At 42.2% G+C, this 25,688-nt stretch overlaps 1 protein-coding gene across 9 annotated transcripts in view; it reads left to right on the forward strand.

The window, feature by feature from the left end:
- Positions 1 to 25,688, forward strand: part of ralgapb (Ral GTPase activating protein non-catalytic subunit beta) — a 191,750-nt gene that overhangs the window by 143,183 nt on the left and 22,879 nt on the right. For all 9 annotated transcript variants that reach the window (XM_072244752.1, XM_072244759.1, XM_072244746.1 and 6 more), the window contains 5 exons: positions 5,062 to 5,220; positions 11,580 to 11,745; positions 12,258 to 12,380; positions 18,305 to 18,441; positions 20,478 to 20,586. In XM_072244752.1, coding sequence (XP_072100853.1) covers positions 5,062 to 5,220; positions 11,580 to 11,745; positions 12,258 to 12,380; positions 18,305 to 18,441; positions 20,478 to 20,586 — 694 coding nt within the window. The remainder of the gene's footprint in view (positions 1 to 5,061; positions 5,221 to 11,579; positions 11,746 to 12,257; positions 12,381 to 18,304; positions 18,442 to 20,477; positions 20,587 to 25,688) is intronic.

Genomic DNA, 25,688 nt, shown 5'->3' on the forward strand with positions numbered 1-25,688 from the left:
ATATTGCCTAATTCTGCTCCTATATCTAATACTGTTACGGTCTTCATCATGGCTGATCCATTTTCCTCTCAGCCCAAATCTCCTGCCTACTCCCCATAACCTTTCATGCCCTGACTAATCAAGTCTATCAACCTCTGTCTTAAATACACCTAATAACTTGGCGTCCACAGAGGCCTATAGCAATGAATTGCACAGATTCACCACCTCTGACTAAAGAAATTACTCCTCATGTCTATTCTTAGGGGATATCTATTCTGAGGCTGTGCCCTCTAGTTCTAGACTCCTCAATTACAGGAAATATCCTCCCCACATCCACTTTATTGAGGCCTTTCAACATTCGATACGTTTCAGTGAGATTCCCCCCCTCATTCAAGTGAGAGCCATCAAACACTCCTCATACTGTAAACCTTTCATTCCTGAAATCATTCTCATGAACCTCCTCTGAACCCTCTCCAATGTTAGCACATCCTTTTTTAGATAAGGGCCCAAACCTGCTCACAATACTTCAAGTGAGGTCTCACCCATGCTTTATACAGCCTGAACATTATAGCCTTATTTTTATCTTCTCGTCCTTTCAAAATGAATGCTAACATTGCATCTGTCTTCCTTGCCACCAACACAACCTGCAAGTTAACCTTTCGGAAATCCTGCACGAGGACTCCCAAATCCTTTTACACCTCAGATTTTTGAATTTTCTCCCCGTTTAGAAAATAGTGTGTGCTTTTATTCCTTCTACCGAAGTGCCCATGACCATACACTGTATTGCATCTGTCACTTCTTTGCCCATTCCGAGTCTGTGGGTATATATAAGGCCGAAGTTGATAGTTTTCTAATCAGTCAGGGCATCAAAGGATATGGTGAGAAGGCAGGTGTATGGGGTTAAGTGGGATCTGGAATCAGCCATGATGGAATGGCAGAGTGGTCTCAGTGAGCTGAATGGCCTAATTCTGCTCCTGTTTCTTATGATCTTATGGAGTCTATGAAGGTTTGGCACGCCTTCAAAAACCTGGCAGACTTCTATGATGTGTGGTGGAAAGTGTGCTGACTGGCTGTATTACAGCCTGGTATTGGAACACCAATTCCTTTAACCGGGAAATCCGACAAAAGGTAGTGGCTTCGGACCAATATATCCAGGGATAAAACCCTCCCAACCATTGAGCACCTCTACATGAAACATTGCCGTAGAAAAACAACGTCCATCATCAAAGATCCTACCCACCCAAGCCGTGCTCTTTTCTCGCTGCTGCCATCAGGTAGAAGGTACAGGTGCCTCAGGACCCTCACCACCAGATTCAAGAACAGTTACTACCCCTCAACCATCAGGCTCTTGAACTAAAGGAAATAGCTACTCTCATTTAAGAACTCTGTTATTTCCTGCTCATTATTGCTTTTTATTCATATCTGCATCTGCACAGTTTGTTTGCAGTTAACAGTTTACAGTTACTGTGCTATAGATGGGCTAAGTTTTCCCACAGAAAATGAATCTCAGGGTTGTATGTGGTGACACGAATGTACTCTGATAATAAATTTTACTTTGAACTTTGAGTTTAACACCTTTCAACTACCAAGATTAGGCTAACATGCATATAATTTCCTTTCTTCTGCCTCTCTCCCTCTTGTAGAGTGGAGTGACAGTTGCAATTTTCCAGTCCTCCAGAACTATGCCTCAGTCTAGTGATTCTTGAAGGGTCATTACTGATGCTACCACAAACTCTATAGCTACCCTCTCTAGAACCTTGGACTGTAGTCCATCTGGTTCAGGTGACTTATCCGCCTTCAGACCTTTCAGCTTTCCAAGAATCTTCTCTCCAGTAATAGCAACTGCACTTACTTCTGACCCGATACTGTTGAACTTCTAGCATATTGCTCATGTCTTCCACAGTGAAGACTGATGCAAAATGACCATTCAGTTCATCTGCCATTTCCTTCTCCCCCATTACTACCTCTCCAACATCATCTTCCAGTGGTCTAATATCTGCCCTCCCCTTTCTTTTACTGGTTACGTATCTGAAAAAAATTTTGTGTTCTCTTTGATATTATTGGCTAGCTTACCTTCATATTTCATCTTTTCCCTCACATTCTTTCTCTCTCTCTCCTTTTTCTCCCTCTGTCCCTCTGACTATACCCCTTGCCCATCCTCTGGGTTTTTCCCCCCTCCCCCTTTTCCTTCTCCCTGGGCCTCCTGTCCCTTGATCCTCTCATATCCCTTTTGCCAATCACCTGTCCAGCTCTTGGCTCCATCCCTCCCCCTCCTGTCTTCTCCTATCATTTCGGACCTCCCCCTCCCGCTCCCACTTTCAAATCTCTTACTAGCTCTTCCTTCAGTTAGTGCTGACGAAGGGTCTTGGCCCAAAACGTCGACTGTACCTCTTCCTAAAGATGCTGCCTGGCCTGCTGCGTTCACCAGCAACTTTGATGTGTGTTGCTTAGATTTCCAGCATCTGCAGAATTCCTCGTATTTATGACTTCATTGTTGCCTTCTGTTGCTTTTTAAAAGCTTCCTAATCCTCTGACTTCCCATTAATTATTGCCCTCTCTTTTGCTTTTGTGCTGTCTTTGACTTCCCTTGTCAGCCACAGTTGCGTCATCCTGCCCTTTAGATTACTACTTCATCTTTGGGAAGTATCTATCCTGCACCTTCCAAGTTGCCCTGAGAAACTGCAGCCATTGCTGCTCTGCTGTCATCCCTGTTAGTGTCCTCTTCCAGTCTTTTTTGGTCAGACCCTCTCTGTAATTCCCTTTATTCCACTGTAATACTAGTACATGTGGTACATCTGACTTAACTTCTCCCTCTCAAACTTGCAGGGAGAATTCTATTGTATATTGTATAAAACATAGGAGCAGAATTAGGCCATTTGGCCCATTGAGTGTGCTCCGCCATTCAATCATGACTGATCAAATCCAGTTCATTACACAATACCTGATTAAGAATAGCCTTTCCCCAGTGAGTTCAACCTCAAGTTGTTCTAAAAGCTATCTCATAGGCATTCCACAAATTTCCTCCCTTTGTATCTAGTACCACTCTGATTTTCCCAATATACCTGCATATTGAAATCTCCCATGGCTATTGTAACATTGCCCTTTTGACATTCCCATTGGAATTTGTACCTCACATCCTGGCCATTGTTCAGAGACCTGTATATAATTCCCATCAGGATTATTTCACCCTTGCATAATTTTAGCTCTACCAACAAGGATTCTACACCTTCCAATCCTGTCACCTCTTTCTTAGGATTTATTCTTGTTCTCTTACCAACAGAGCCACGCACCCCCCCCCCCGCCTACCTGCCCGTCATTTTGATACAATGTGCATCCTTGGATGTTAAGCTACCAACTATAATTTTCTTTCACCACGACTCAGTGATGCCCACAAAGTCATATCTGCTAATCTCTAACTGTGTTACTAGATCATGTGCCCTATTCCATATACTGTCTGCATTCAAATATAACACCTTCAGTCCTGTATTCATCACTCTTTTCAATTTTGCCCCCATGTTACACTTCAACTCATCCCACTGACTGCAGTTTTGCTCTATCATCTGCTTACCCTATCCTCAGCCATATCACTCCAGTTCCCAGCCCCCTACCAAATATTGTTTAAACCATTCCCAACAGCTCTGGCAAACTTGCCCACAAGGATATTGGTCCCCCTCAGGTTCAGGTGGAACCCCTTCTTTTTGTACAGGTGATAATTCCCCCAGAAGAGATCCCAATGCTCCATTAATCTGAAACCTTGTCCCTGTACCAGCTCCTCAACCACTCCTTAATCTACCAAATCATCCTATTCTTGCCCTCACTGGCACATGGGACAGGTGGCATCCAGAAACTACTGCAAATACATCTCCTCAGCATGTTTTGTTTCCCATAATTTTTCCCAGTTTCATTCTTGAAGGGAATACATTTAGTTTGACCCCTCTCTTGCATTTTAATCTACTTAAAGGAAGCTGTTAGAACATAGAACAGTACAGCATAGGAACAGGCCAATTAAATTAGTAATCAGATGGCCAACTAAACTAATTCCCTCTACTTACAAAATGTCCACCTTCCATTTCCCTTGCATTCATGTGCCTATCAAAACGTCTCTTAAATGTCTCTAAGGTACCTGCCTCCATCAACAGCACAGGCAGTGCATTCCAGGCAGCCATGCATCTCCTTTTAAAATTACCTTTTCTCACCTTAAATGCATGCCCTCTGGCATTGTACATTTCAACCCCTGGAAAAAGATATTTCTGTCACTCTATCTGTGCCTCTCATAATCTTATCAAATGAGGGTCCTTAATGATGGATGCCTCCTATTTGAGGCATTGCCTTAGCTTTTGCCTCTTACTTTCATGTGCTTAAAAGCAGTTAAGCCTCCTGACCCTGTCATACTTCCCCTCCTGTCTCTGCCTACTCTTCCCACTGCACTTGCCTGTTTTATTTTCTTCATGCAAGTCGTCCCTCCCACCTGTGCTGTTATTCTGGGCCCCGCTGCTATGCGTCACTAGTTTACATCTTCCCAAGCAGCATTAACACATCTCCCTCCAGATTAGGCTTCTGCTACTTCCTTGAGGATAATTTTTGAAAACGCTGAAGATTAAATTTGTAAGGATTAGCTTTGTTTGTCATGTGTGCATGAAAACATTGAAATATGCAATGAAATGTGCTAGTTTGTGTTAAATCAATTCAGCGAGGATGTACTGGGAACAGTCCGCAAGTATCACCATGCTTCCGGCGTCTACGTGGCATGCCTACAACTCGCTAACCCTGATCCGTAAGCCTTTGGAATGTGGGAGGAAGCTGGAGGAAACCCAAACAGCCACAGAGAGAACGTACAAACTCCTTGTAGACAGCAACAAGAATTGAATCCTGATGGATGATTGCTGGTGCTGTAAAGCGTTGTGCTAACTGTTACTCTACTGTGCCACCCAATAATCAACTGAATCAGAGGGTTACTAATTACTGCTCCATAAGCACTTGTTCTTTGCCCTAAAGATATTGCATATCTTTTTGTTCTACCTCACTATGTTATCCCTTATTTAACAGTTACTGATTTACTGCAGTGTTTGTACCTTTCCCCAGGAGCCAGGTAATAGTCGTCTTCCTCCTCACCTTATTGCACTAGACTCCACTCTGGCTGGGTTTTTTGATGATATCAGCTACTTGGACTTGCTGCCGTGCAGACCATTCGAAACTGTCTTTGTATTTTATATGAAACCAGGGCAGAAAACCAGTCAGGAGGTAAGGACTTAATTTGTTTGTTTGCAAAATGTCAATGAAGTCATTTTATTCTAATGATACTTAATTATCATAAGGCACTGAGAAAACGTAATTGTCTGGAATACAGTGAATCATGAGGCCACTCCATTGGATGTGCAGTATTCAATGTCATTGCCAAGAGTCTGATTAAATCTCCTCCTGGTTTCAGAGTTAGCTAGGAACCAGTTTTGTTCTACACTCATTTAGTCTAACACTTCTATTTCTAATAGGCATGTGTGGTGTCTCATTAAAGATTGAGGAGAGAAGGCAGGCAAATGGAGTTGAGAGGGAAAATAAATCAACATGTTGGAATGATGAGCAGGCTCAATGGGCTGACTGGCTAACTTCGGTCCTATGTCTAATGGTCTTTGTCACACCTTGCTATCAGGTGTGGGTATGCGTGCACAACGAGGGCCACCATTTGAAAAAAAGCAGATCGTAAGCCGCAACAGCACATTAGTGCAAGGGGTTTTATTTAGTACCAGTTTTTAAAAAAATGCAAAAGCTGCCCAAAATGGTGTGAAGAAATCACGTGACCAGACCATAATAATTATTTCAGATGCAGAACTGGAATATTTTAAACAGGGATTCTAACATCCTACAGTTTTATTCCATAACAAATGCCTTAGTTAAACCATTGATCAGTGTCCACATGCTCAGATGAATATAAAAGAATAATACCTCCCCCACCAGTGGTTTTGCCTGCATTAGGTTTAAATGTGTCTGCACCCACTAACCCAGGCATTATTTTAGGACACGCCAAACTGTCCCATGGGTTTTTTGGGGCCGTTCTGCTCTCTATAAACCTGTATAACAGTGTGAGTGAAAATAAATGAAACTGTTTGGAATGCCTGTGTCTATAATCCTTATTTTTGAGTTATAAACCAGTAGAGCATGTAAACTGAAGGGACTTTTGATTAGCTGTGCTAACAATTATTTTACTGTTGGGGTGTGTAAATGGTGAACTCCCAAGAACTGCAGAACAGGAGGGCAAAGTATGTGAACTACTGGGGAAGCTAGACTAGGGACAGAACAAGGAGGCGTGACTTACTGGGCTAAGGAGCAATGTTAGTGAGAGAATCCGCAACCCCTTCCTGTTCTGTCACAGTCTTACATGGTAAGCATATATTTACCGGCCTCTCTATTAGATACTTTCTATATCTAATAAAGTGGCTACTGAGTGTATGTTCATGGTCTTCTGTTGCTGTAGCGCATCTGCTTCAAAATTGTTTGTGTTCAGAGATGCTCTTCTGCACACCACTGTTGTAGCACATGGTTATTTGAGTTGCTGTCACTTTCCTGTCAGCTTCAACCAGACTGGAAATTCTCCTCTGGCCTCCCTCATTAAAATTTTCGCCCACAGAACTGCTGCTGACTGGGTGTTTTTTTGTTTTTCACACTGTTCTCTGTGAACTTTAGAGACTGTTATGCTTGAAAATCCCAAGAGATACTTTTAACTTGTGACTGACGCTTCTAACTCTTTGAAACTCTCTTCCACAGAAGGCCGTACAAGTATTTTGAGTATACTCGAGCTGGGATTTGTAAAATTTTGAACAAAAAGGAAGCAAAGATATAGAATTTGGGTCAGTGTGGACTTGAAATATAGGATCAGTCGTGATATCAGAAAACATAGAAAACCTACAGCACAATACAGGCCCTTCGGCCCACAAAGTTGTGCCGAACATGTCCCTACCTTAGAAATTACTAGGCTTACCTGCCATTGTCATCATCAGGTGCCATACCCAGTTTGAGTTTTGACTGCCATGGCCCACACACTCCTGTTTCAGGTCAAGTGGATCAATTCATTGGTATTCATTTCCAGTTCTCTGGCTGCTCTCTCCATCATCATTTGTCTTTGCCTTCCTCTTGCTTTCTTCCCTTCAATCTTTCCCATAATTACTGTGCATTCTAACTCCTCTTTCCTAATCACTGTCCAATGAAGTCATGTTGCCTTTTCATGACCTCATACATTATTTTACAATAAGAGACACCTTGGGAATCAAAGTTGGCAGTGAAAGTATTGATAATTTTAGATATGCAGATGACACTGTGTTAATTGCAAATACGGAGGAAGAACTACAAAACTTAATCGTTGAAGAAAGTACAAAAATGGGTCTATATGAATTGCAAAAAGACAGAATGTATGGTGATATCCAAAAAGAAGGAGAATCCTATCTGCAGGCTGAGAACAAACGGGAAAGACATAAAACCAGTACAGAACTTTTGCTACTTAGGAAGCTGGGTGACATCAGATGGCAGGTGCGACAAGGACATCAAAAGAATAATAAGGATGGCAAAAGACACCTTTATGAGAATGAAGAGTATACTGACCAATACTAAACTAGGCATGACAACGCACCTCAGAGCACTGAAATGTTACGTTTATCCAGTTATGTTATATGGCTCAGAATGTTGGACAATATCTAGTAACATGAGGAAACGAATTGTAGCAGCAGAGATGTGGTTTTTGAGGAGGATGCAATGAATATCATGGAGAAACAAATATCTAATGAGGATGTCATGAACAGAGCAAGCACAAAAAGGCTTACCTATAGCCCTCTATTTTACTAAGGTCCATGAACCTATCTAAAAGTCTCTTAAAAGACCCTATTGTATCCACCTCTACCAATGTTCCCTGCAGCCCATTCCATGCACTCACCACTCTCTGAGTAAAAAAAACTTACCTCTGACATCTCTGTACCTACTCCTCAGCACCTTAAACCTGTGTCCTCCTGTGGCAACCATTTCAGCCCTGGGAAAAAGCCTCCGACTATCCACACGATCAATGCCTCTCATCATCTTATACAGCTCTATCAGGTCACCTGTCATCCTCCGTCGCTCCGAGGAGAAAAGGCCGAGTTCACTCAACCTATTCTCATAAGGCAAGCTCCCCAATCCAGGCAACATCCTTGTAAATCTCCCCTGCACCCTTTCTATAGCTTCCACATCCTTCATGTAGTGAGGCAACCAGAACTGAGCACAGTACTCTCAAGCGAGGTCTGACCAGGGTCCTATATAGCTGCAACATTACCTTTCAGCTCCTAAATTCAATTCCACGATTGATGAAGGCCAATACATTGTACGCCTTCTTAACCACAGAGTCAACCTGCTCATATTATGGAATTATGGTGCAAACTTGAGTGATCATATGATAAACTCCTCCACTTACGTTTGAAATCTTTGTATCATCATTTGTTTTTACAAATTATATCTTGTATTGCATTGAACATGATGTTTGTAATTGGCCTGTAGTGATTACTTCTCTTTCTTAGGGGTGCAGTTACTAATTATTTTCTTCAAGATTCAGTTTAGTGTACCCATCCTACAACTAATAATTTTGCAAAATATTTATTAGACATTAATGATTAGTTTAGAATTGCAGGTGTGTGCTGCTTGTTGCTATTGCTGTGCTGCCGAGCTACAGAACGAGTTCATGTTGGAATTGAACTCAACCAACTGGAATTTAGTATTTTCAGGCAGAACCCCTTGATTCATCAAGTGTGAATCAGAAGAGCCTAGAAATTTGTGGGCATTCTACATTGATTGGCCTAATCTCAAATAATAACAAGGCAGCCTACAGCAGTCCCCAAATACCGGGCCACGGACTTGTACCGGGCCGCAAAGCATGTGCTACCGGGCCACGAGGAAACTATATGGTTTGGCGATATGAAACAACACAAGTCAGCTGCACCTTTCCTCATTCCCTGTCACACACTGTTGAACTTGAACATAGGGTTGCCAACTGTCCCTTAGTAGCCGGGACATCCTGTATATTGGGCTAAATTGGTTTGTCCCATACGGGACCGCCCTTGTCCTGTATTTCCCCCGCTAAGGTAGAGCGTTCCTATGAAACCATTCGTAAGCCAAAATGGCATAACGCGAAAAAGTAATTACCATTAATTTATACAGGAAAAATTTTTGAGCATTCCCAGACCCAAAAAATAACTTACCAAATCATACCAAGTAACACGTAAAACATAAAATAACACTAACATATAGTAAAAGCAGGAATTATATGATAAATACACAGCCTATATAAAGTAGAAATAATGTATGTACAGTGTAGTTTCACTTAACAGAATCGGGAAGATTAAGCCAAAACCGATTTGTAGAAAAAAATCAGCATGTGCACGCATGCGCACGTCATGTATGCGCATGTCACACATGCACACACAGGTGCCCATGCAAGGCTTCATGGTCATGGTAGTCTTTCTTGGGGTAAACACAAGTGTCCCGTATTTGACTGCTAGTCTTCTCCCTTATTTGGGAGTGAGAAAGTTGGCAACCCTACTTGAAAACCCCCGTACCCGCCCCCCCCCCCCCCCCGTCAGCCGGTCTGCAAGAACATTGTCAATATTAAACCAGTCCGTGGTGCAAAAAAGGTTGGGGACCCCTAGCCTACAGAGAAGTCATCACCCTGACACAGTGGTGTCAAGAAAACAACCTCTCCCTCAATGTCACAAAAACAAAGGAGCTGGTTGTGGACTACAGGAGGAATGGAGATAGGCTAACCCCTTCTGACATCAATGGATCTGGGGTTAAGAGGGTGAACAGCTTTAAGTTCTTGGGCATACACATCACCAAGAATCACACGTAGTCTATAGATACTGGCTGTGTGGTGAAAAAAGTACAACAGCGCCTCTTTCACCTCATATGGTTGAAGAAGTTTGATATGGCCCCCAAATCCTAAGAACTTTCCACAGAACATCCTGACTGACTGCATCACTGCCTGGTATGGGAACTGTACCTCCCTCAATCGCAGTGGTGCGGACAGCCCAGTACATCTGTGGATTTGAACTTCCCACTATTCAAGACATTTACAAGGATAGGTGTGTAAAAGGGGCTGAAGGATCAGTGGGGACCCGAGTCACCCCAACCACAAACTGTTCTAGCTGCTACCATCTGGGAAACGGCATAAAAAGGCAGGGCCAACAGGCTCCAGGACAGCTTCTTATACCAGGCCATGAGACTGATCAATTCAATCTGATAAACTGTATTTCTATGTTACATTGACTGTCCTGTTGTACAAACTATTTATTATAAATCACTATAAATTACACTTTGCATATTTAGACGGAGACATAATGTAAAGATTTTTACTCCTCATGTATATGAAGGATTTAAATAATAAAATCAATTCAATTCAGCCAAATCATTCACAAATAACAAATGAAACTTGCTGTGATCTGATATTCTCCCTCAGTATGATTGAAACCAGCAAAGTGATTCATTCCAGTTCATCACCATAAGACATAGGAGCAGAATTAGACCATCTGGCCCATTATGTCTGCTCCATCATTCCATCCTGGCTGATTTAATCCAGTAAAGTCAAGTTTATTGTCATTTAACTATATACATGTATACCATCAAATGAGACAACTTTTTTCCAGACCAGGGTGTAAAGCACAGTGGTAAACATAACACACAGATACACACAATAACTTAGGAAAGTAAGAATTAAATCTACAAATGAATTACGCATAGATAAAGTAAAACACAAATTATCTGGTTACTCTTCAAATGCAGTGCAGCAGGGAGTTCAGAAGCCTAATGGCCTGAGGGAAGAAGCTGTTTCTCTTTTTGATCGTTCTTGTCTTTATGCATCGGAGTCTCCTGTCTGGTGGTAGAATGTCAATGAGGATACTGGATGGATGGGTGGGATCCTTTTTAATATTAAGGGCCCTGTGTATGCTGCGCTCCTGATCAATGTCCCTGATGGATAGTAGGGAGATCCCTATGATCCTCTCGGCCGTTCTCACAGTCCTTTATAGGGGCTTCCAGTCCAATGCACTGCTGCTCCCATACCAGATGGAAATGAGATGCAGCTTGTCAGGACATTCTCAGTGGTGCTCCTGTAAAATACAGTTAAGATGGGGGGGGGTGGGGGTAGCCTCACTTGTCTCAATCTCCTCTGGAAGTAGAGACCCTGCTGTGCCTTCATATTCAGGTAAGTGATATTGAGGGAACAGTTGAGATCATCCATGATGTGACATCCCTCTCAACCCCAACCTTTGACACCCTGACTAATCAAGAACCTATCAACCTTTGCTTTGAATGTCAATGCTTGGCCTCCATAAGCACCTGTAACAATGAATTTCACAGATTCACCACCCTCTGGCTAATGAAATTCCTGCTCATTTCTGTTCTAAGTGGCCATTCATCTATTCTGAGGTTGTGCCCTCTGGTCCTGGACTCTCACACATCCTCCCCACATCCACTCTATTTAGGCCTTTCAATATTCAATAGGTTTTACAAATGCATCCAGCTCTTGAACACCTCCAGTTATTGATCCTGCTATTTTAGGGTTCATTTATCTTTCACTCTTTTCCTTGTCTTTTCAGATTCTCAGGAATGTGGAATCCTCCAGCAATGTGCAGTCCAATTTCCTGGAATTCCTCTTGTCATTGGGATGGCCAGTGGATGTTGGAAAACACCCAGGCTGGACTGGCCACATCTCGACTAGCTGGCTCATTAACACAGACAGCGGCAATGAAGGGAAAGAACAAAGTACGTGGACAAGGCAAAAGGGGAACTGGGCATTTCTGGAAACCTTAACGTTGAAAACCTTAATCCATTGTAGATTTCCTACTTTTACCAGCAGATACGGTAAATCTGTAATAAAATGAGAAAAGGAAGACATAGTTGAGCAGCATTTGTGGATAAGCTCAATGATATCTCCTTTGCACAGCAAGTTACCTCCTGAGACTACAGTAGACATACAGGTAGAGGAGAATACTCTGAAGACACAAGAGAAACACATGCAAAATGTTTTAGGAACTCAGTAGGTCAGGCAGTTTATTCCTCTCTGAGATGCTGCCCGGCCTAATGCATTTAGTGTGTGTAATGTGAATAGTGACCTCTGGTATACACTGCTTAAGTGAAATGGCCAGTTTCCATGCAGTATTCCCTTTGTAAGGACATTGAAGTTTGAAACAATAAAAACAAAGACAAGTCTAAAGCTGATCTATTTTAACTTTATCATTGAGCTGATATTTCTGAGATCTGTCTGATCATTTCAGGGGACATGTTGATGGCAGAAGATACTGGCGGAGGTGTTTTTAATGGGGAGAAGAACGTGCTGTATTATGCCGATGCCTTGACAGAGATTGCCTTCGTTGTTCCCTCTTTTGTGGAGTCATCCAGTAAGTCAGAATTTGGTGTCTGAGAAGTTGTTTTGACATGCAATCCAGCAGCGTGCCCAGAGCCTCCTGACCTCGTCACTTAAATACTTTGTGCTTTAAGGGCTCTGTTAAATCATTGAGAGCCATTTAACAAGACTTTCTGCAATGACCAGGCAGGGATTTCACTTTTGGATCTGCGGTCCAGGTGAATGAAGTAATTTTTTATTGGAACCAATTGTCAAATTTGAAATCAAAAACAAATTTAAACATACAAGTAGAATCTTGATACCAGGTGGAACTTCCTGCCCAATTCTAAATCTCAAGAATTACCTAAATTTCTCAGTTTTTATACACTCATGCAGAGAGTAGAATTGTGTATGGTGTTTAATAGTCCTGTACAATTAGAACATCGACCAATACAACAAATTACAGGCCCTTTTGTAAACTGTGTATGGTAGAAACATAGAAAACAGTCGTTGGCTGCCTATTCCAAGCACCTTAAAACTGTGCCCTCCCATGTTAGCCACTTCAGCCCTGGGAAAAAGCCTCTGACTATCCACACGATAATGTTCTGTACATTAATAGTCTTGTACAATTGGAATATAGAACAGTACAACACATTACAGGCCCTATTGTGCTGACCCATTAACCTACTCTGAGATCAATCTTACCCTTCCCTCCCACATAACCCTCCATTTTTTCTTTCATCCATGTGCCTATCTAAGAGTCTCTTAAATGTCCCTAATGTATCTGCCTCTACCACCACCCCTGGCAGAGTGTTCGATATACCCACCACTCTCTCTGTAAACAAACAAGCAAACAAACAAACAAACCTAACTCTGATGCCCCCTCCACAAATACTTTCCTCCAATCTCCTTAAAGTTATGCCCCGTGTATTAGCCATTTCCACCCTGGGAAAAAGTCTCTGGCTGTCCACTCGATCTATGCCTCTAGAGGTGATTTGTATACCTCTATCAAATCACTTCTCATCCTCCTTCTCTCCGAAGAGAGAAGTTCTGGCTTGCTCAACTAATATGCAGTTTACAAGACTTACTCATTCCTGCATCCATATCTCTTTAACAATATAGACGAGTGTACAATTCTGCGATTGAATTGTTTTCCAGCACTTGCTTGTTAGCTTAGTCTTCCATGAGTAAGACTATACTCTATAACATTTGCAACTTTATACAAACTTAGTTTAAAAATTCGTATCCTTCTACCAAAGTGGAAAACACTTTTCCCTACGTTACCTACTATCATCTACCCACTTATGAATAAACTAGTCTCAGGCTTCCAGTGGGTTACAGGTATTGATTATAATCGATATTTCGATGACAAACTCTGCCATCTTCTTCAGAGATGATGCCTGGCATGTCTAAACTGTTGGTATTTATACTTGTCATCCTTCCCTCCTGATTGGTTAGTCCTCATCCATTCAGATTTCCACTCTCCTACCTTGCTTACAATCAAATTCCAGCTCTTACTTAGAGTGAGACCCCGGTCTTTGTTAAAATTCTTTTCCTCTAGTTTTATTTCAATGGCTTTCTTTTCCAGGCGGTCCCAAAAGGCATTGATGTGGTACAGTAGTTTTGTGCCATCAAAGTCAATCCTACAGCCATTGTGAATGCAGTTTTCTGCTACCACCAATTTCTCTGGGTAACTCAAACAGATACACCCCCTATGTTCTTGATGCTAGTTTCCACTGTGCATCCCATCTGGCCAGTATACGCTGCTCCGCATTCACAGGGTAAACGTCAGTCAACCCAAGTTCCAGGTCATCTTTGACCCGCGTAAGCTGTGATTTGAGCTAGCTTACGGGTTTGTGGATGGTATTAATCTGGTATTTCGTCAGGATCCTTCCAGAAACCATGGAGATATCGGGAAGACAGGTGGTAGTGACCGGTTTCTCATTGCTGGGTTTCTTTGTTTTTCTTTTGGCCCTTTTAAGAGACCGATTGATTTCCTTCACCTTGTAGCCATTTTGTAGGAACATCGTGCATAATTGTCTTATTTCATCAGGCAGACTTTTGGGTCGGAAATAGTTTTTACACAGTTAATCTTTTTGGAAAAATCATGTTGCAAAGGGAAATCTTGAAACGTTTCCACTGCTGTTTGAGCTTGACGGTGAGGAAGGATAAGAAAGTCTTGTGTTTTACTGAAAACCACCTGGAAGAGCTGCAAAACAGTATTTTTCCTACCTTTCAACACAAGTGTGTGACAAGGTGAGAGACCCTTTCTCTGAATCTTTTTCTCAGCCTGAGAACTTAACTTTGAGAGACGAGGAAGAACTTTGTGAGCTGTATTCTGATTGTTCATTCAAGATGAGATTTATTGACCTGTCCCTGGACAAGTTCTGGATTTCTGTGAAAGGAGGGTATCCTGCTATTCATAGGGAAACAATGAACATTTAGCTGAGTTTTCATCTTCTTACATGTGTGAGAAAGTTTTTTTTTGTTTAAGCACACAAGCTTTTTCTTGTGTGCTTATCTTCAGTTTGTCCCAGAATTAAGTATTTGTGCAGCAAAAAAACAAGCACAGGTTTCACGTTAGGCCTATATTTTAGCCAGATCATGCCACTTAGTATGAAAATGTTTTTTCAAAGCCTTGTATAAAATTGTGTCTTAGGCTATATTTTTATTCATATTTGTCTGGCTTATGGTTTTAGTAACTACACTATTCAACATTATCAATAAATTTCCATGTTGTAAATAGCATGAATTAAAATCAATTTACAACCTTTATTTAAATTAAATCTACCGAGCCTACCTTTGGAAAAGTTAAATCCCATTTTGGCTTAAGCCAGTTATTTAATAGAAATTTATTATGTTTGGCTTAATAGTTTTTAAAATTTATGAAAAGGAAAGCAAGAGATTAATTTCAAGAAAGATAAGGTAAGCCTAAATAACTTTTTTTTTCGAGAAAGATTGACTAAACATTCATTCTCTACTCAAAAGAGCATTAACAATTATTTTTGGATTATTATATCTATAAATTACTGATCACACTAATGTATTGGGAGCTGTTGATTTAATAAATTTTATGCAGGGGTTCCCTGAGACCTGAAAGTTATTTCAATGGCTCCTCCAGGGCAAAAAGATTGAGAAATGTTGGTGTAGACTGAATAATTGAAGTCCTAATAGTGAACCCTAGTAGAAACACTTTCATAGTTAAATATGCAATGGATCCTATTGATTACTGCTCTTTTAATTTTGTTCACTGAGGGCAGAATATTACCCCAGCATTGTGGCACTTCAGCAAAGCCATCTGAAAGTTCATATACATAATGCCACGTTCTATGGCCTCCTCCAATCCCTTGCTATTTCATGTCATCACATCCTGGCGTTCATCAGCATTTAGTCCTGTTAATTACTCAAGAGTCAAGATTCTTTAATGTTATTTCCAGTACACAAGTGTAAAGGAGAACAAAATTGTTGTTACTCTGGATCTGAGGCCGCACAAAAACAAACAAACAGATGAAGAATACAATGATTTAAAAACACAATAAATGTAAACACATCAGATAGCCTATATACATAGATCAAATGTAATATCCATAAAGTGACGCTAGGCACAGGAGTGCCTGCACTCTGATGGGTCTCTAATGCTGTTTTGTTAATAATGTTAATTTCTTTCTGTTTGTTATTCACCCAAAACCTCTAAACTGCACTATTTCCAGGTTTTATATGAAGATAGGAACAAATATTTGATTAATATTTCTGCCATTTATGTGTTTCCACCGGGGGAAGTAGTCTCCATAATCAGTTAAATCCTGCCTGTATCATGTCCAAGGTATTCATTGTGATGCTGAACTATGACCAGTATATTTATACATGTCAGGGGAGTGGAGGACTCTCAGACAAGCCCTCGTCTGCCTTTGCCAAACTCCACCTGCATCACTGATCTCTGACAAGAGTGATGTACATTCACTTTCCAATTCACTGAAATAGACTGACTGTACCTCACTGAACATCTCCCAGAACAACAGTCAGCAGTTTTCCATCTGTTGTGGTTTGTAAAGGTCAGTGCTTACAACAGGAGTTCCTTATGAGAAAAGAATACTTCTTTTCACTCCTTACGAAATGCAAAATTAGTTAGAACATAGAATGGTACAGGCTCTTCGGCCCACACTGTTGTGCCGACCCTTAAACCCTACTTCCCATATAACCCCCTCCACTTCAAATTCCTCCATGTACCTGTCTAGCAGTCTCTAACATAGAACATTACAGCACACAACATCTGGCCCACAATGTTGTGCTGACTTTTCAACCTTTTCCAAGATCAATGTAACATTTCCTTCCGATATAGTCCTCCACTTTTCATTCATTCTTGTGCCTATGTAAGAGTCTTTTAAATGTCCCTTATGTAAATGTTCCACTACCACCCCTGACAGGGCAATCCACATAGCCACCATTCTCTGTTTTATCCTGCCTCTGACATTCCCCATATACTTTCCTCCAATCACCTTAGAATCATGCCCCATTGTATTAGCCAGTTCTGTACTGGGGGAAAAAAGTCTTCGGCTGTCCACTCTATCTATGCCTTTATCATCTTGTACACGTCTATTAAGTCATCCTGCCCAAGCTCACTCAACATATCCTCATAAAACATGCTCCCTAATCCAGGCAACATCTTGGTGGATCTCCTATGCATCCTCTCTAAAGCTTCCACATCCTCGCTATGAGGTGACCAGAACTGAATGCAGTACTTCAAGTGTGGTATACCCAGGGTTTTATAGAGTTACAACATTACATTAAGATTCTTAAGCTGATAAAGCCTGATAAACCATGGCCTTCTTAGCACCCATGGAAATTTTAAGGGATCTATGGATGTGGACCCCAATTTTCCCTTTATGAGTATTAAATACAAAAACAAAATATTTTCTGTAATCACAAACAAGAGAAAATCTGCAGATGCTGGAAATCCAAGCAACATTCAAAAAATGCTGGAAGAACTCAGCACACCAGGCAGCATTAATGGAAAAGAGTACAGTTGAAGTTTTGGGCCGAGACCCTTCATCAAAACTGGAGAAAAAAGATGAGAAGTCAGAGTAAGAAGTTGGGAGGAGGGGAGGAAGAAATACAAGGTGGTAGGTGATTGGTGAAACCAGAAGAGGAGGATGGGTGAAGTAAAGAGCTGGGAAGTTGTTTGGTGAAAGAGATACGGCTGGAGAAGGGGGGAGTCTGGTAGGAGAGGACAAAAGGCCATGGAAGAAGTGGAAGGGGAAGGGGGAGCACCAGAGAGAGGTGATGGGCAGGTAAGGAGATAAGGTGAGAGTGGGAAATGGTGAGTTTACTGGAAGTTTGAGAAATCAATATTCATGCCATCAGGTTGGAGGCTACCCAGATCAAATATAAGACCTGAATGTGGCCTCATCACGACGATAGAGAAGGCCGTAGACGTGTTGGAATGGGAAGTGGAATTAAAATGAGTGGCCACTGGGAGATTCTGCTTTTTCTGGGATAAGAAGCGTAGGTGCTCGATGAGGCGGTCTCCCAATCTACATAAGGTCTCATTGATATACAAGAGGCCGCACCGGGAGCACCAGACACAGTAGTTGACCCCAACAGACTCACAGGTGTGGTGTTGCCTCACCTGGAAGGACTGTATGGGGACCTGAATGGTAGTGAGAGAGGAGGTGTAGGGGCAAGTATAGCACTTGTTCCGCTTGCAAGGATAAGTGCCAGGAGGGAGATCAGTGGGGAGGGACAAATGGACAAGAGAGTCGTGCAGGGAGCAATCCCTGCAGAAAGCAGCAAGTGGGAGGGGGCCAGGAATCTTCATTTGTGATAGCAAGGAAATAATGTTTGAGATGCTAACTGCTTTTTTAACATGCTCTTTGATTTTAAAATACTGTTAGTGTTTTAGCTGCCACTTCATGGCCATTCAATCCATCATTTTGAGTGCTACAATATTACAGAGAGAACATAATTTCACTATGTTTGTAGCTGACGCTTTGGAGAGCGGACTTGCGATGCAAGAGACTGAGACACAGATGGACCTGCTGCCAAGTCTGCTGAAACAAGCCCCACTGACCTTGGAGCTCTTCCCGAACCATTCTGACAACCTTGGCAATTCACAAAGGGTAAGATTCTCACAGCCAGAGATTTATTCTTTCAGTAATATAGTTTCAGCTTTGTATGCACTCTGTGAACCCCTGCTATATGCAAATCTGTTCAAAAATATCTACCCCCCCAAAAAAAAATCCTTCATTGCTATTACATTGACAAAAATTAATCAAAATTCTGGTTTAGTTTTTTTCTTATTATGAACCCTACACAGCAGCACCTTTGCTTCGGTGTTCAATGAGATTTGGGCAGCATTCCTTCCGAAAGCACAGCCCTCACCTCCTTGCTCTGTACTGTGTGCAAACAACCCGCGACATTTCACTGCCTGACAGTTAATTTTTAGCCTCCTTGTTGGTATTTTCATCTTTGACAAAGAGGTTGTGTACTTTAAGTACAGTATCAAAGGTTGCTGTCTTTGAGTTTTAATCGAATAACCGATATGTATAGACATGCAGACACAAGCTACCCACTATTTTAAACAATAGCATGGGGGCAGCAACATAAAAACCTTTAACTAATCTCAGCAGGTCAGGAAGCATCAATGGAGAGGGAGAAACAGTCAACATTTCAGGCCGAGGCCCTCCATCAAGATTGACATTGTCATTGGGACTATTCTCTCCACAGATGCTGCCTGACCTCCTGAGTTCCTCCAGCATTTGCTGTGAATTTCCAGCATCTGCAGGATCTCCTGTGACCGATCTTCTTTAGAATCCTCCCTTCTCATTGTTGGTTGGAGCATGCTGTCATCTGTGTAATGAGCAGTTGCATTTAAGGAATGCTTCATTTTAGGACTCATATGTTGTATAATGCAGAATGCCACTTTTACTGAGAGCTATTGAAATCCTCAGAGGCTTGCCCCAGCTGGAGCATTATTGTCACCAAGAGTAACTGCCAGCTGAGATATCTGTCTAACGTTCAGCTGCCTCTGGTAAAGTAGCCAGCATAGTCCAAGGCTCCACCTACCCTGGACATTCTGATTACCAGGCTCAAGGACAGCTTCCGCCCATTGTTATAAGACTATTGAATGGTTCCCTAGTACAATGAGATGGACTTTTGACCTCACAATGTACTGTGTTGTGACCTTACACCTTACTGCCCATCTAAACTGCACTTTGTCTACACTGTAACACTTTATTCCACACTATTATTGTTTTACCTTGTACTACCTCAATACACTGTGGTAAAGAATTGATCTGCTTGGACAGTAGCAAGACAAGGTTCTCATTGTACTTTGCTGTATATGACAATAATAAACCAATTTACCCATGTTCTATCCTGAGCATGCTACCATGGAGTGAGTACAACAGTTTTTTCCATGCATATGTGGTTTCCTCAAGTTTTACTCCGGTCCTGTGGAGCCTGTCAGTCTGGTGTGGTTGGGTGGATTGTCTACCTGAACAAGTGAAATCGCCAGCAGAAGTACAGCTCAGCAGTGAATCTCTGAGCCGCTAACATGCTCCCTGAAGTGCCTCCAGTTTCATTGACCATGTCGCTGAGCCCTGCAACACACTGCACATTGCAAAAGTGCATCTCACAATCAGGTTTATCATCACTGACTTAGATCATGTGAAATTTAATATTTTGTGGCAGCAATCAGTGCAGAAATAAAATAAGTAAATAGGGCAAAAAAGGTAATATCAAGGTGGTTTTCCTGGACTGTCAGATATCGAATGGTGGAGAGAAGAAAGCTATGCCTGTGTCATTGAGTATGGATTGTCAGTCTCCTATATCTGCTTCCCAGTGATACTAACAAGAAGAGGAGATGTCCTGGATGGTGACAGTCCTTAGTGATGGATGCTGCCTTCTTGAGGCATGGCCTCTTGAAAATGTCCTTGGTGGTGGGGAGAGTTGTGCTAATGATGGAGTCTCTAGTGACCCTATACATTGGTCCTTCCATGCCAGGCTATGATACAACCAGACAGTACATGCTGGAGCAATAGACGTTTCTGAGCTGTTTTAGGGACTGTGTGCAAATGAGGTTTGAATTTTACTTTCTTCTTTGAATTCAATATGTTTCAGATTGTAACCAAATTTCAATTTCTCCCTTCAAAAGCCAAGTCCAACACAGAAAACCAAGAAACTGCCACTTGGCCGCACAGTACCCCCACTGGGCCCTGAAACCAAGGTTATTGTGGTGTGGGTTGAACGCTTTGATGATATAGGTATAGTATCTTTTTTACTAAAAGCTTTCTTACAAACCTACATTACTGTACCATCGTATACCACTGTGTGTCACTGGTCTCAGTTACTTGTGCAGCTATCTCAAATCATTGTGTTGTAAAAGAATTGTTTTTAAACTTGGTGTTCTTTACTGGAAAAATTAAAGTACCTACTTGTATGTCTAAGTAGAATTAAGAACTTGCATCTATAAAGAAAAATGGTTTTAGCGAGAAGGCAGGAGAAAAGGGACGAGGAGGATAGTGAACAAGCCATAATGTAATGGTTGTTGTGGCTATCCCTCGAGGTCGAGGATGATGGTCTCCATTCTGTTGATCTACTTTTGGGCTCTCAAGTGGAGATGTAATGGTGGGGCACATTCAGTAGGTTGAATGGCCTGATTTTGCTCATGTGTCTTATGGTCTAATGAAAGAAAAATAGAAGGCTGTGGGGGAGGGAGGGGTTAGATTGATCTTAGAGTAGGTTAAAAGATCACACAGCATCGTGGGCCAAAAGGCCTCTATTGTCGCAAACACGAGGAATTCTGCAGATGCTGGAAATTCAAGCAACACACATCAAAGTTGCTGGTGAACGCAGCAGGCCAGGCACCATCTCTAGAAAGAGATACAGTCGACGTTTCGGGCCAAGACCCTTCGTCAGGACTGCCTGACCTGCTGCGTTCACCAGCAACTTTGATGTTTGAGGCCTCTATTGTACTGCTTTGTGTTCCAAAGCACCAACACTGTCGCAAAAGGATCCCAAGACATTTCATGGAAGTGTTATTGAACAACAAATTGAAGTAAGCATAAACTTATTCAGAGTAACACACACCAAAGTTGCTGGTGAACGCAGCAGGCCTCCTCTACTGTAAAGATGAAGCCACACTCAGGTTGGAGGAACAACACCTTACATTCCATCTGGGTAGCCTCCAACCTGATGGCATGAATATTGACTTCTCAAACTTCCGCTAATGCCCCACCTCCCTCTCGTACCCCATCCGTTATTTATTTATATACACACATTCTTTCTCTCTCTCTCTCTCTCTCTCTCCTTTTTCTCCCTCTGTCCCTCTCTCTATACCACTTGCCCATCCTCTGGGATTTCCCCCCCAACACTTTTCTTTCTCCCTGGGCCTCCTGTCCCATGATCCTCTCGTATCCCTTTTGCCAATCAACTGTCCAGCTCTTGGCTCCATCCCTCCCCCTCCTGTCTTCTCCTATCATTTCGGATCTCTCCCTCCCCCTCCCACTTTCAAATCTCTTACTAGCTCTTCTTTCAGTTAGTCCTGACGAAGGGTCTCGGCCCGAAACGTCGACTATACCTCTTCCTAGAGACGCTGCCTGGCCTGCTGCGTTCACCAACAACTTTGATGTGCGTTGCTTGAATTTCTAGCATCTACAGAATTCCTGGTGTTAACTTATTCAAAGTGGTGTCTTAAAGGAGTAAAGAGAGGTGAAGAGGTTGAGAAAAGGAGTTCCTGAATTTGATTACATATCACCAATAAAGCAAGACTTAATTTTAGGGGTGTTTAGGAGGCCAGAAGTGGACAAATGTGCATCTCTTCAGAGATGATGGCCAGAAGTTATCGGACTAGATCAAGCTGCCAATAGATACAGGTGACTTCAGGTTAGACTGCAACATTTAAGAAAGACCATAAGACACAGGAGCAGAATTAGGCCATCTGGCTGATCGAGTCTGCTCTGCCATTCAATCATGGCTGATCCTTTTTCTATCTCTTCCTTAACCCCAGTTCCCAGCCTTCTCCCCATAATCTTTGATGCCATGTCCAATCAAGAACCTATCAATCTCTGCCTTCAATACACCCAACAACCTGGCCTCCACAGCTGCATGTGGCAACAAATTCGATAAATTCACCACCCTTTGGCCAAAGAAGTTTCTCAGCATCTCTGTTTTGAAAGGGCGCCCCTCTATCCTGAGGCTGTGCCCTCTTCTCCTAGACTCTCCCACCACTTACTCTATCTAGGCCTTTCAACATTCGAAAGGTTTCAATGAGATCCCCTCCATCCTTCTGAATTCCAGTGAGTACAGACCCAGAGCCATCAAACGTTACTCGTATGATAACTCTTTCATTCCTGGAATTATCCTTGTGAATCTCCTCTGGACACTCTCCAATGCCAGCACATCTTTTCTCAGATGACGGGCCCAAAACTCTTCACAGTACTCAAGGTGAGGCCTCAGCAGTGCTTTATAAAGCCTCAGCATCACATCCCTGCTCTTGTATTCTAGACCTCTTGAAATAAATGCTAACATGGCATTTGCCTTCCTCACCACCGACTCAACTTGCAAGTTGACCTTCAAGGTCTTCTGCACAAGGGCTCCCAAGTCCCTCTGCATCTCAGATTTCTGGATTTTTTCCCCATTTAGAAAATAGTCCACACATTTATTTCTACTACCAAAGTACATGACCATGCATTTTCCAACATTGTGTTTCATTTACCACTTTCTTGCCCATTCTCCCAGTCTGTCTAAATTCTTCTGCACCCTACCTGCTTCCTCAACACTACCTGCCCCTCCACCAATTTTTGTATCTTCTGCAAACTTGGCAACAAAGCCATCTATTCCATCATCTAACTCATTTATATACAGCATAAGAAGAAGTGGTCCCAACACCAGCCCCTGCGGAACACCACTAGTCACTGGCAGCCAACCAGAAAAAGGTCCTTTTATTCCCACTCACTGCCTCCTACCAATCAGCCAGTGCTCTAACCATGTTAGTAACCTTCCTGTAATACCATGGGCTCTTAACTTGGTAAGTAGCCTCAAGTGTGGCATCTTGTCAAAGGCTTTCTGAAAATCCAAATACATAACATCCACTGCATCCACTCCATCTATCCTACTTATAATCTCCTTAAAGAATTCCAACAGGTTTGTCAGGCAGGATTTCCCCTGAAGGAAACCATGCTGACTTTGTCCTGTCTTGTTCTGTGTCACCAAGTACTCCATCACCTCATCCTTAACAATTGACTTTTAACATCTTCCCAACCACCAAGGTCAGGTTAACTTGTCTATAATTTCCTTTTTGCTGCCTTCCTCCTTTCTTAAAGAGTGGAGTAACATTTGCAATTTTCCGATCCTCTGGCACTATGCCAGAGTCCAATGATTTTTGATAGAACATTTCTAATGCCACCACAGTCTCTAACGCTACCTCTTTCAGAACCCTAGGGTGCAGTTCAACCTGGGTGACTTACGTACTTTTAGGTCTCAACTTTTTGAGCACCTTCTCTCTTGTAACAGTAACTGCACCCACTTCTCTTCCTTCACACACTACAATATCAGGCATACTGCTAGTGCCTTCCACAGTGAAGACTGACACAAAATACTCATTTAGTACATCAGCCATCTCCTTGTCCCCCATTATTATTTCTCCTGGTGGTCCTATATCCACTCTCATTTCTCCTTTATTTTTAACATACGTGAAAAAACTTTTACTATCCACTTTGATATTATTTGGTAGCTTGCTTTCATATTTCATCTTTTCCCTTCTAATGATTTTTTTAGTTGCTTTCTGTAGGTTTGTAAAGGCTTCCTAATCCTCTGTCTTCCCACTAATTTTTGCTTTGTTGTACGCTCTTTCTTTTGCTTTTACAATAGCTTTGACTTCCCTGGTCAGCCACGGTTGTACTATTTTACCATTTGAGTATTTCTTCATTTTTGGAATACACATGTCCTGCACCTTCCTCATTTTTCCCAGAAACGCACACCGTTGCTGCTCTACTGTCATCCCTACCAGCAGTTCCTTCCAATTTACTTTGGCCAATTCCTCTCTCATACCACTGTAATTTCCCTTACCCCACAGAAATAATGCTACATCAGACCTTACTTTCTTCCTATCAAATTTCAAGTTGAACACAATCATATTGTGATCACTGGTTCTTAAGGGTTCTTTTACCTTAAGCTCCCTAATCACCTCTGGTTCATTAAATAACACCCAGTCCAGTATAGCTGATCCCCTAGTAGGCTCAATGACAAACTGCATGTTAAAATCTCCCATGACTACCATAACATTGCCCTTTTGACTCGCCTTGTCTATTTCCTGCAGTAACCTGTGGTCCACCTCTCTGCCACTATTGGGAGGCCTATGTATAACTGCCATCAACATCCTTTTACCCTTGCTATTTCTTAACTCAACCCACAAGGATTCAATATCTTCCAATCCTATGTCACATCTTTCTACTGATTTGATGCCGTTCTTTACCAGTAGAGCCGCCCCACACCCTCTGCCTACCTTCCAATACAACGTGTAACCTTGGGCATTCAGCTCCCAACTATAACCGTCCTTCAACCACCATTCAATAATGGCAACAACATCATACCCGACAATCTGTAATAGTGCAACAAGATCCACAACAGCTCTAACAAACCTTCCCGTGAGAATATTGGTCCCCCTCAGGGTCAGGTGCAACCTGTCACTTTTGAGCAGGTCATAAACTTCCCTCAGAAGAGATCCCAATTATCCAAGAACCTGAAGCCCTGCCCCTTGAAAGGTTTGGATAAGTGCATGGATGGGAGGGGCATGGAGTACTGTGGTCCAGGTGTAGGTCAATAGGCAGGGTAACAGGAAGTGGTGGTGCCCTAGCAGAGAAATTTGTGTCTTCCTTAACAGACTGAATAGTGGTTGTGGGAAGAGACGATATTAGAGGTGGTTCTGTGGCTTAGATTGGATTTATTGAGACAAGTGCAGTCCCATTCATCAAGACAACAGTAAAATGATGTTGAGGGGGATGGTGTTGTTGTGCCAACACACCCCTAGTCAAAGTCACTTATGGCATCTTGCATGATTCTGACAAAGCTACTCCAATCTTCCTTGTCCTTGTGGTCTACAGAGAGTGGGGTAGTGGAGTTTGCAAGTGCTGGAACATTAGAGTGGATCTGGTTTTTCATCAAGCCCCAAATATCCATGATGTGCTTCTGGGTAGGGTAGGCTTTTGCCTGCAGAATGGACTTTATTGGGGAATTCAGTGAGATCTTTCAAGTGTTCTCCCTCCCTGTTAATTAACACATCCCAAATTCAAGCAGCCTTTGTGCTCTTTATGCATTTGCATTGCATCTAATGCCACTCCTGTTGATGTAATGTGGCTAATGCCTT

Source organism: Mobula birostris, chromosome 2 (genome assembly GCF_030028105.1).
Source record: "Mobula birostris isolate sMobBir1 chromosome 2, sMobBir1.hap1, whole genome shotgun sequence".
Taxonomy (NCBI): Eukaryota; Metazoa; Chordata; class Chondrichthyes; order Myliobatiformes; family Myliobatidae; genus Mobula; species Mobula birostris.